The sequence below is a fragment of the Danio rerio genome, chromosome 21, assembly GCF_052040795.2.
Source record: "Danio rerio strain M-AB ecotype USA chromosome 21, GRCz13ab, whole genome shotgun sequence".
In the NCBI taxonomy this organism is placed as follows: domain Eukaryota; kingdom Metazoa; phylum Chordata; class Actinopteri; order Cypriniformes; family Danionidae; genus Danio; species Danio rerio.
Window position 1 is genome coordinate 44588231 of NC_141041.1, and position 13265 is coordinate 44601495.

The following is a 13265-nucleotide window of genomic DNA, read 5'->3' on the forward strand; positions in this document are numbered from 1 at the left end:
GGTTTCGTCGAGGGCTGCACGATAAATCGTTTAAGCATCGATATCGCAATGTGTGCATCCACAATAGTCACATCGTAGGATCTGCAATGTTGCATTTGGATTAGAGTTGATCAGCACCATAGTTCAGAATACAAGAGAGTTGTAAAGTCACAGCAGATTTTAATCAAAACATAGTGAAAGTTCATCATTTGCATGTGATTTAATAGCATTTAAAAACAGTTTAAAGCATTCGGACACAAAAAGTACAACATTTGTAGCTCTAATAATTTTTAATGCATGATTCACTGCCCTAAAATCACTATCTTGTGAAATTTTATTCATAATGCATTGTTTGACTGGTAGTAACAGCTATTTGGATCTCATCTAGAGAGTTGACTGTAGATTCCAAATGCAAATGGCCCACTTGAAATTAACTCTGGACCTTTTATCTGCTCATTGTAATTGGGATAATGAGGGAATACCACACCTGGCCATGGAACAGCTTAGAAGCCAATTCTCCATTTACTTTTGGACCCTTAACAAGTGGGAGGCACAGATGCAAACTGTTGTGATTCCTACAGCGTTCACTTGATTTGTATGTAAAAATGGATGTAAATTGGATGTAAATTTTGGATGTAAAGCACATCTTGTTCATTTCATTTCAAATAAATTGTGTTGATGTATAGAGTCAAAAATGTTAGAAATGTGTTGATGTTTAAATAATTATGCACTCATATCGCAAAAAAAAGAGAAAAAAAAGAGAAAAAAAAGACCAATGTCATTATTTTTGAATATCGTGCAGCCCTTATTCCATGCTATATTTTACATCACATTTACTCAGTTAAAGTAGTTGGGTGAAAAATACCCCAACATATAACCCAACTATAGGTTTTTATACATTAAAACAATAAACATTAACAATAACATTGGACTTTCAGCAGTGAAATTTAAACCACACTGAAATAAACTAATCTGAAATCAACTCTGAAAACTGGACTGAAACTGTTTCAGTTTTCTAGAACTTCAATGTTAAGCTGCTTTCACACAATGTACATAGTAAAAGCACTATACGAATAAAGATAAATAGAATAGAATAGAATAAACCACTGTGAGTTTACCTGTACACTCTGAGTTCAGCTGCGTGACTCGTGTCCATGTGATGGAGCACTCCTGAAAGTCTGTGAGATTTGAATAACCTAAAACAACGGTAGCCTTCTATTTTAAAAACATAAGCTGCAGCACTCACTCATTATCTCGACATGCGTAAGTGTTTCTTCATATGATCAGCATGCGTAATGTAGTAAAATGGGTAAACAAAGCTGTTTTTAGTTGCGGTTAGCGCTTCTACCTTCAGATGGTAGCATTTTATTTTATTTTTTTTTACTGTGAGCTAATTATTTGGTCTGTCTCTTGGACAAATCAGCCAAGGGGGGGCTAATAGTAATTGGGGGGCTAATAGTAAATCTGGGGGCCCCGAAAAGGCATGGACCCTTGAAATCACCCATGAAATCAGCTACATGAATGCTATAGTTTTTTTTAATAAAAGAGAAACTATCAACCGTGTGATTCTTTTTATGATTACAAATACAAGTGCGACCATTTAGAGCTAATTTCTGGTTAACACTCTGGGGTCTGAGGGTGTTTTGGGGCTCTGAAAAAGTTTGGACATGCACTGACATTTATCTTAATGTCAGTATTGACAGTATCTTAAATACATATAAATGGCTAGTATGATAACACTGTAAACAGCACAAGTTGGGCTACAATAATACCTAAGCAGAATGTTTGTATGTGTTTGTGTTTTTTGAGAAAGAAACGTTTATGCAAACAAGGCCGTGAAACACACAGAAAACATTTGTGCACAAGACTTTTGAGAACTGGATCTTGTAGCTTAATGTTTTTGCTTCAAAATGATGTGAGAATCATCTTGTTCACTTGCTCACAGAAAAACTAAAATTAAAATTTCTAAGTCACTTTTTGAGTGAAAATGGTTTATGCGAGAAGGCGTGAACTATCATTACTATGCAGTGAGTCACACCAGAGAAGACAAAGACCTGCATAATCAGCTGCATAATGAGCCACAACACCACAGGTCAAAACAAGTATACGCGGTCTTCGACCCCAGAGGGTTAATGATGTCAGAGTTTACTAGTATTTTGGAATGGGTGTCTGAACCGTCTTTTACATAAAAATTCTGGAATCCTTGTTTGTTTGAACATCACATTTTAATTTACCAGTAGTCGTTCAGATAATTGAATTGATATTTACCGTAATCAATGTGTGAAAGGGGCTATTGACTCTTGTTTTTGGGTTCTTAAATGAACATGACAATGGTGGCATTTTTAAAAACTTTCCCTTTCCAACCCCTTTTCATATGTATGCATTTTTAGTCACTAAAACTCTGTTGTCACGTAAACAAACATGAAAAATGCTTAAAAAGTTTTCAGTTTTTCCTTAAAACCTCATGTAAATGAGATCTTAGTGAAAAAAAACTGTTTGCTTTCATTATCATAGACCCTTGAATGTGTTGATGACTTCTGATTTCCTGCTGATCTGCAGATGTCATGGAGGGGAAGACGGCTTTACTCCTGGAAATGAGCCAGTGGAACTCAAATGACCTGGTGGAGCAGATCGAGACACTGGGACACCTGGAGCACTCCAGAGGTACTGTATAATCCTCAGCGACTTCTCCATTAGAACACGCAGCTGAATCTAAAACAGCCAGGCATTCAAGTCAACACGCACCTCGTAACAGTATGCAGATGATGTGATTTTACAGCACATTTATTTTAATAAATGTCATCCGACGAGTGAAATTGCTGTGAAAGCTGAGGATAATCTGAATTCTGCTCCTCCCAGATTAGTTTACTTTACCCTAAACAGCAGTTTCCCTGGCACATACTTTGTTTGGCGACTGACTTGAGGAGAGAATCAACAGTGACTAATGCTACAGATGCAGAGTAATCACTGTTTTGCTTCTCTAAGCAGTATTAAGTATAACTCTCTAACACATTTAACTCCCTTTAGAGAGACTCTCCAGTGCTGCACTAAAGATTTAGACTTTAGTAGCACGACAGCTACTTTTAAACGAAGAGAAACAGGCTGCTCACTTTTTGACACTCATTTAAGAAAAATGTGTCTCATCAGACTGTAAAACAGTCCTACTGAAAAAGCAATAAGACCGTAAATGTGGCAGAATGATCGAGTTATCTGTCAGGATTTCTCTGCTGTAAACGATGAGTTCATCAGCTTTATTTTTCTGGAACGTATCATTTGAGAAAATCCTTTTTTTTCATCTGTATTCATGAATTGTGGAAGAAGCTCTCTGTATAGTTTCACCCTCAGTTATAGGATTTATAGATGGCTTAGAGGAGCGTAGAAAGTTAATATCTTGTGGATTTGGTTATTTTGGTTTCCGTGATGGTGAGGTCACAGATTATAGAGAAAGGATTGAAACGGCGAGAGAGGATTACACCAAACAATTATCCGTTTTCATTTCACAGTTAATAAATCTGGAACATATTTCAGATTTAAAAGCAGCCGGGATGAATCCCACCGTTTAAATAAAACCTTTATTTATTTTCTTCCATCTAAAGCATTTACATGTGACCCAATTTATGAATTTTATTGTATTTTTGTAAAAAACATTGTTTACAAGCTAATTTTAGAAACTGACAAAAAAAAAAAAAAAACATGAGTCTTCTGTCTTGACAAAACACATATTTCCATTCAATTAAACTCTGAGTTCAAACACACCTGAGCACAAGAGGCTTAAGAAAACACCTGCGAGCTCTGCACTAATGAACAAAAGAGGCACTGAAGTGAATGAAAGTGGACGCAAGATGTGAAAAAGTCAGAGCTGTGGATCCAGAGCATCCAAAAAACGGGAAAAAGATGAAAATAAACAGAATTTTTTATAAAATGCACATCAAAAGATGCTATTTTAATTAATTAAATTGTATATTGGTAATTATTAGGGATGTAACGGTATCAGAATTTCACGGTACGGTAATACCTCGGTATGAATGTCACGGTACGGTATTTATTGAATCATTTACAGGAAAAAACAAAACTTATGAAAATACTCCAAAAAAGTACCAAAAGTGTCAATGACATATAAATTAGCCATCTATCTGTAAGCTTTGAAACAGGAACTTCAATTTTAATAACAAAAAAATATTAAACCATGTAAAAAAAATAAAGTTTTTAATTTAGTATTGTTGAAAACTCATCACATTCAACATTTAATCACTCACTCACTTAGATAGAGATGGGTTTAAAGGAAAATTATCATATAACTATAATCTGGTAAAAGCTGGTATCTCTGGGTATTTACAATGTCCCCTGCAACAGAAAAAAAACCCTCTCATTTGGGACTGAGGTTTCTGGGACAGAGAGATATGACTTGGCCCAGGTTGACAGCAGTGGGTAACGTTGTGCATTGTCTTTCCCCCACTTGAGAGGACAAACCATGAGTAAGATAGAGATCTCATGTCTGCATCAATCTGAACAGTGTGCTGACAACACCGCTATTCAGTACGCGCGCGACAACACAGCTGATAAGAACTCGCGCGACAACACAGCTGATAAGAACTCGCGCGACAACACAGCTGATAAGAACTCGCGCGACAACACCGCTATTCAGTACGCACGCGACAACACAGCTGATAAGAACTTGCGCGACAACACAGCTGATAAGAACTCGCGCGACAACACAGCTGATAAGAACTCGCGCGACAACACCGCTATTCAGTACGCACGCGACAACACAGCTGATAAGAACTTGCGCGACAACACCGCTATTCAGTACGCACGTGACAACACAGCTGATAAGAACTTGCGCGACAACACCGCTATTCAGTAAGAGCGCGGCGACAACACCCGCTTTAGAGTTTTACAGCTCTTTTTCATCCCCGCTTCTAGCAGCACACTCCATTTCCGCATTACTGGATCTGTAGCGACAACAGACCGCAAGGTTTATTTGGGCTAAATTTAAACAAACAAATTAAGTTAAACATTATTAAATCTAATTTGTTTGTTTAAATTCAACACAAATAAATTGTTTGCAACAGTTCTGCATGTTTATAGGGGCAAAGCAGTGGTGCAGTAGGTAGTGCTGTCGCCTCAGAGCAAGAAGATCGCTGGGTCGCTGGTTCGAGCCTCGGCTCAGTTGACGTTTCTGTGTGGAGTTTGCATGTTCTCCCTGCATTCGCGTGGGTTTCCTTCGGGTGCTCCGGTTTCCCCCACAGTCCAAAGACATGCGGTACAGTTAAATTGGGTAGGCTAAATTGTCCGCAGTGTGTGGATGTTTCCCAGAGATGGGTTGTGGCTGGAAGGGCATCCGCTGCGTAAATATGTGCTGGATAAGTTGGTGGTTCATTCCACTATGGTGACCCCGGATTAATAAAGGGACTAAACTGACAAGAAAATGAATGAATATACTATATAGTATATAAATTATAGTAATTGTACAAATCTTTTCCCCTGCTTTACACCACTTATAATAACACGTAGCCTTTCTCATATAGCTGAAAACCAGATATATGGTCATACAATTTCCATCCACCTATTTTATGCACATTTTGGAATATCTATGAAGATGCATCTTTGAGTGATTTCTTGGCATGGCATGTACCATATTTTGTAAGCAGACACCAATGCGTTCATAAAATGTCGCATTTTATGAAACAAAATGGTCGCCACGGGAGCATAATTTTGACGTGGAGTGCAGCTCAGATATTAAAGATAAATATGATACTTTTTTTACTAAAATTACTTTTAATACCTATTTTAAAAATACTATTGATTATTTTCCTCTGTTCTTATTCATCTCAAGTTTTGTGGGAGATTTTCGATGGATTTTGCCATACCTGTTTTGTCCATGTTTTATTCATTCATTCATTTTCTTTTCGGCTTAGTCCCTTTATTCATCAGGGGGCGCCACAGCAGAATGAACCGCCAACTTATTCAGCATATGTTTTACACAGCGGCTGCCCTTCCAGCTGCAACCCAGTACTGGGAAACATCCATACACACTCATCCACACAAATACACTATGGAAATTTAGTTTATTCACCTGTACTGCATGTCTTTGGACTTGTGGGGGAAACCTGAGCACATGGAGGAAACCCACGCAAGCACAGGGAGAACATGCAAACTCCACACAGAAACGCCAACTGACCTCAGCCGAGGCTCAAACCAGCGATCTTCTTGCTGTGAAGCGACTTCACTACCCACAGCGCCACCGAGTCACCGTCCATGTTTTAGATAAGGGGTCACCAACACAGACCGCGAGGATCACAAGTTGCCTGTGGGCCTGTTGTAAAATTAACTTACCGTAGCACCACATACCAGTAAGCTGCATCTAATATTTTTTGTAGCTATTTTTTTTAAATCACACTTGCATTGGTGTAAATTTGAAACTGACATTAAGTTATATATAAAAAAAAAAACTTTAAAAAAATTTTTAGACAAATGAAGTGTTGCATATTGATATTTATCTGTTTCCAATCAATGTTGACAACTACTGTGAGAAATCATTAACATGATCAGTGTCTTCACATAGATGAATATCATTAATTATTAATAATAATTGAGCAAATTTGTTGTTGAGAAGTGTGTATCAAACTGGTAGCCCTTCACAATAAACGATACCCAAGAAGTAGCTCTCAGTTTCCAAAAGGTTGGTGACCCCTGTTTTAGATGTTTCATATACCTAACAAACACATGATATTTACATAAACAATGACTTTACAAATTTACAGTGGGGGAAAGAGTGCTGAAAAGTCTTTCTCAAGTAAAAGTACCATTACTTGCCCCAAAATATAGTGCAAGTAGAGTAAACGCTGTTGTGAATATTGCTCAAAGTAGAAATATATAGTAAGAAGTAGCCCTTCTAAAAGTACTCAGAGTATTGAGAAGTGAGTATTACACTGCCAAAGTCTGCAGTGTGTGGGAAAACGTAACATTCTGTAGTACATTTAGATATATTTAGGCCCATTTCAGTCATAATACAGTAGACATACATCATCTTCACATCAGTGACATGCAGTCTAAACAGTCTATGGGTCATTGCGTGTGATCTTGGACATCTTCTTGGACAGTTTTAATGCTTCCAAATGGTTTGCTGCATATGAAGTGTCCATGTCTTGAGGTAGATCAGTATGATGCGGTTTTCTTTCTATGTGCGATTTGATTGGACAGGAATCGCAGAACTGATTATTCTAATTTAGCCAATCACCACAGATAACAAAAAATAGTGACTGCAGGTTAAAGGAAAGCAGTGGAGTAAAAGTACAGAGACAGCACTTAAAATGTACTCAAGAAAATTAAATAATTACAAATTAGTTACAGTAATTAATTTGTTACAAGTTACAGAAATAATATTTTGTGCATTTGTTGAGCTTTATTAAGAATGCATCTTCATTTTGCTTACTGTAGGTGTGTGCAAGTTTTTGTGACCAATTTGTATAACAATTAACAAAGATATGACATACCTGTAGGTATGACAAGGAGAAGGGGATTTATGAGGACATTGTACATGTGTCATTATCAAAGGGCTTATAAATCATACAAAATGTGTTTTTTATTGTTGAAATGCCACAGTTTGAGGGTTAAGTTTAGGGAAAAGATTTGGGGTAGGGCGATGGAAAATGAAATGTCCCCACAACAAACCTATGTGTTATGTGTGTATGTGGCTGATGTTAGACGATGGTGTTGACTGTGCTGACTGTTGTTCTAATTAAATAAGTTGATTTATATGTCGAATAGGCCTCATTAAGTCATCACTGCGGCTGATGTAGAATCACACATGTAAAATAATCTCCTACTGAGTTAAACTGAGTCCTCCTGCGCCAGACTAAATGTAATTATGACTAATTTCACAAATGAACACTGATTAAATTTCATGAACACACAAGCTCAAATGACAAATGAACTGACCTTAAAGGTGTAGTTCACCCAAAAATGAAAATGTAATTACTATCGACTGTCCCTTGAGGTTCTTTCTTGTGTTTAACCCAAATGAAAATATTTTGAAGAATGCTGAAATCCCATAACCATTGAATTCCAGCTAGAAAAGCAAATACTGTGGATGTGAATAGTTACAGGTTTACAGCACTCTTTATTATATGCTGTACATTCAAAGCAATCCTGGTACCACATCAGTTTAAATACCAATTCTCTCTATTTACTAGTGGCATATTTCCTGCCTATTACTATGATATTGACTGTTTATTAGTACTTATAAAGTAAATATTTCTGAGCTTATTCTACATCTCTAGCCAATACCTAAGCACAACTACTACCATAATAGCTATTAATAAGCAGTAAATTAAAAGTTTACTGAGCTAAAATTTAAAGATGAGATAACAGTCTACAACAAAATAACAGATAACATAAAAAATGAAAAACAAATGGTTTTTATAAACAATATTTAATGCATCTTAGATCTGAGAGAAAATAATAACTCTTTAAATACAATATAAATTATATGGACACATAAAGAAATACACAAACATCATGCAACCACATGCTAGTTCAATTCACCAAACTGAAAAATGCCAGGTAATCACAACTCTATACTAAATAATATTTATATAATAAAGAAAAATATTAAGTAAAATCAAATAAACTTTGACAAAAAGAAGTAAGATAAAATAATACAAGCAAGAATAGATTTTAGGAAGGGGCTCCAGAACCTCTGAAAATATTTTGGGTTTTGTTTTTTGTCGCTAACTGAATCTTTTCCATCCTGAAAGCATGAAAAAAAAATCTAGGCAATAAATGGCAATAATGGCATACAATAAAACTAAATTGCATTTGCAAAAGCAAAAACACACTGATGCACATTCTCATATTTCTTGTTTAAACAGTGTTTAGAAATCTGTTTTTTTTTTGTTTAAAAGATGCATCACCATTTTTCTGTACCCAAAATGACTTTGACGCACTTGCCGTCATAATATGAGCCGAGTTGTAAATATGACTTTTCTTTGAGCACTTGAATGCACTATAAATTAGGAGTTGATAGAGTTGCCATAGAAACACTCCTTTCCAAGTCCAAGGATATGAAAACCGCCGAAAAGGATATTACATGTTGTCACTTTGAAATTTGGGTAATTATGATACTGTGTGAATGCAGCAAGAAGAGTTACGCCAAACATCACATGAACAAACATGAAATGCATCTCATTGCATCCGCTTGTTAAAGAAAGCCAACGGACAGGCAAATCTCTGCGGTTTAAAGATAATCCACTATAACCTAGACAGTTCATTAACATTCATTCTGTTTTTTTTTATTTCTTTGTTATCATAAATGTTGTGATATTCAAATATGCAAAAGGTCAATAAGGTGCGGATTTAATTGAAAGCATCTTGAGTAAAACAGCTTTATGTGCAAAATATGTAAAAAAGGCTAGCAATTTATTTTGATGGTCCATTTGAGTCTGAGGCCCCGTTTACACTAATGCGTTTTAGTTTGAAAACACATAAGTTTTGCTACGGTTACGCCATCCGTCCACACTACGCTGGAGTTCTCGAGCGCCGAAAACGGAGCGTTTCAAAAACGCTGGAGAGGCCGTTTTCATTCTGAAACGCTGCTGCTCCGTCTCAGTGTGGACGAGCAAAAATGGAGACATCTGAAAACGGAGGCGGGGCTGCTGACATTCGCCTCTCTGATTGGGGCTTTTCCTCAATATTAAGTAGCCCAACACACACAGTTCAGTCCTGCATCTTCTCCGTGTAAGTTCAGACTTCGCAAGTTTGATCAAGGCTGCAGTCTCTTCTTCTCAGTTTGATATGGAAAACAGACTATACCGAGGACACGGGTAAATCTTCAAAGGGAACAGTGTACTTTATAACTTCATTCACATCACCCTGGCTACGTTGTTTCACTTTCTCAACAATACAATGTAAACATGATTTAAGGACCTGCCTATTTTTATTTTAATATTAACAACTAAGCAGACAGCAGAAATGTTGCGGCGTCGTGCTGCATATATGAGCGTCATCTTCACTGTGTGGACATTTATAACAAAACAGAGCCAATAACAACCGTTTCCTTTCAATTTCAGTGAAAATACGAAACACACCCTCTCTTTTGCTGAATATCAGTTTTAATAATCGATAATAGCCATTATAAAAGTATAACATACAATAAGTTTATACATTATAGGAAATAAAGGCTAGCGATCTGTCAATATACAGAATTTACGTGCTTACATTAATCATTAACTTATCTTTGCGCTCAGCAAAAACACGTTACCTGAGAACAAGTAATAGATTCCAATGACCAAAGTCAGGGAACATGTCGTTAGATAAAGACAACAAGATGAATGAAATATCACGTTTAATAAATATAGTGAGATTAGATCCAGCGGGAGATGCTTGATGAGAAGTCCGACTACCAGAGCTCTCATCTGGGTAGATGGGCTGCAGCGCTTGCCAAAGAGTATGTGTGTGGTCACGTGATGTGCGTTTTCAGCGTTTTGGTGTGGACGGAGAGCAGTTCAGAAACCCTTGGTAAAACGCAAGTGTGGACGCAAATCGTTTTCATTCTAAAACGCCGTTTTAAAACTAAAACGCACTAGTGTAAACGGGGCCTTAGTAGACTGTCTGCTTAATATCTTTTGATGCTGCTCCTTCAACAGACAATTAACTAAACTTTGCAAGTACATGTCAACTTACACTAACCCTAACCCCAACCTAACAGTCTACTTATAATCTAGTGAGAAGTAGTTGGCATGTAAATGCAATGTAACTAAATTCAACAAACGGACCATCAAAATAAAGTGTGACCAAAAAAAATACATGAACTGTGAGACAAACTGTATATATAGAAGTATCAGATCAGGCTTAGATATCGGTAGATACTCAAAATCAAATGACTCAGAGAGCAAAAAAACCTGATCAAGACATCCCTATATAATACTATACTATGCTTTTTAGTTGTCAATGTTTGCATTGCTATATCGTATTGTCAAATGCTGTGGTCTGTTAAGGATCTAGAGAATAATTTATGGGGTGGAATACTGTGGAGTGGCAACATTGAAGCAAGCAGCATTGTACGGTTTTTGTGAATTTATCAAATGCGATATACTGCTTCAACAACTTTGCTGTTTAGTTGTAACTAACAAGCAACTTCCTCCAGAAGCCCTAATCCTACATACACAGCACCTTTAAATGCCATTGTTACAGTGTGCCAGATATTACTACCAAAACACAAAGATCAGTAACACAGAAATGGAAGTTCAAGTATTGTATTTTGCAAACAGGATACAGAAACACTATCCCCAAACTTCCTCTTTGTCATGATCCTGACCTGACAGATTTGTCTGTCCTGTCAGTGTTTAATGTTTACCTGTTTGTCTTTTGCTTGTTTACATTGCTGTGCCTTAATTTGTGTTGGCCATGTGTTCCTCTTGTCTTTCCTCCTTGTATTTAGTTAACCCACCCTCTTATTTAGACCTTGTTATCCTGATTGTTTTCACCTGTCTCTTGTGTGCTTTGTTCTATATATTGTGCTGTGTGTTCTCATTTATTTTCTGGTTCATTTCAAGTGAGCTTGTCTTGTATCCTAGCCTTGGCTGTTTCTCAATACACGTTCTTCAGCAATCTTGCGTCATCATGTTCTAGTGTGACGTCATCATCAACTGCCAAATTTCAGTTCCAATACTCAAGAACAGAGGACACATGAAAGTTCCTGGAAGTGTTCTTGATAGCGAGGACGCATCGATGCATACTTGAGCGCAAAACTCGCTCGAAGTATAAAGAGGTGGGAAGTGTTGTAAGCTTGTTTTTATCCTTTTAATCCATTTTTTTCAGTCCATCCAAATCCTTTTAGTAGTTGATTTATTAGTTGTTTTTTGATTGTTTAATTTATCTCTTTAATATTCTAAGAGTCTTATTTCAGTTTCTGTTTGAAGCTGCGGTCACTCTGGGCTTTTGCTCCCATAGACTTCCATTCATACGCACACGAATGCGTTAGACCGGAAATGTGGGGTCATGCGTCAAGTTTCGCAGGTTGTTGCAGTGCAAAGTTCAAGATTGGTTAACTCTGACCTGCGAAATCATATCACTAGACTGCGTGAGACCAAATTAAGATTAAAACATGACCTCTCTGGACAGAAATTTAAAACATGGTGCAATGGTGCTGTTGCTCCAGGATTTAGCTCTGGTTTTGACCACTGTTGCTCCTACTCCTGGCTTGCTGTTCATTTTGGTGCCATCTTGTCTCTACCACTGTCTTCCCCGTGTTGTTGCCCCTATTGTTTGGACGTTGTCATCCCATTGTCTGTATACTTGTGCCTAAGTCTGTCAATAAATCGCTTTGTATAGTTCATTGCTGCAACTGGGTCCGCTTTCTTGCAACCAACGGTGACACTCTTTCCACTTCATTAAAGCCCTAATTATTTTATTAACGCTATCAGTATGAGTATTTCAAAAAGTCCAATGATGCAGTGCTTCACAAAATGATTTTTGTTCAAACTACTTATGATGAGCTGAGTTAACACAATTCTTAAGGGTTTTTTTGGGGATAACTTGTTTTATGTTTGATCCACTTGTGTAAACTTTGTTGGTACAACAAGGAGTTATGCGGAACCAAGCATTTTTTTACAACGTAGATCCCTGGCAGACCATCCCCTGCACTGTAAATGCCAACTGTCAACTTTATCAAATGAAATGAGTGTAGTTAACTCCAATTTACTGAAAGTTAATTCAACTCTTTTGAAAAGAGTTTTAAACTCAATCTTGAAGGTAATGAGTTAACTAAATACCTCATTACTTTAACTTACTTGAACTTCAAGTTCATAGTACTCGCATAGATCAATTTCTAAACTCAAATGGTTTGTAGCAATTGGTTTTCTCAAACTGTTTGAGTTGCTTTAACTCACTGGGTTTTACAGTACAGTACTGAGTTCTCTTCATTTTTAGGGTTTTACTGTGCTCAAATTGCCTCGTTCATGGAATAAGTTCACAAAACTCATTAGGACTAGTTTTTGAACTTAGTTTGTTGCAATCGGTTTCCTTAAATGGTTTGGGTTACCTTAACTTTATGGGTTTTACAGTTTGGTTAGTTTAGTTTGAAATTAGGCACAGGGGTCCACTTTATTTCACAGAGGTTTATGTATTTTTACATTTCTGTCCCTGCTATTGTTTATTCCACTGTAAATATTGTAAATGCTTATAAGCAGTGAACTGACAGGCCATTTTAATGGTGTTATTCAGTGAACTGAGGTAATGGGAGCTTAGGGCAAATCATGCAGTTTGTTTTCAAGCAGTGAAAACCC

At 36.9% G+C, this 13265-nt stretch overlaps 1 protein-coding gene across 2 annotated transcripts in view; it reads left to right on the top strand.

The window, feature by feature from the left end:
• The window catches only part of plrdgb (PITP-less RdgB-like protein), a 236861-nt gene that overhangs the window by 97941 nt on the left and 125655 nt on the right, over positions 1 to 13265 (top strand). For both annotated transcript variants that reach the window (NM_131575.3, XM_087300233.1), the window contains 1 exon segment: positions 2539 to 2643. In NM_131575.3, the coding sequence (NP_571650.3) occupies positions 2539 to 2643 (105 nt within the window).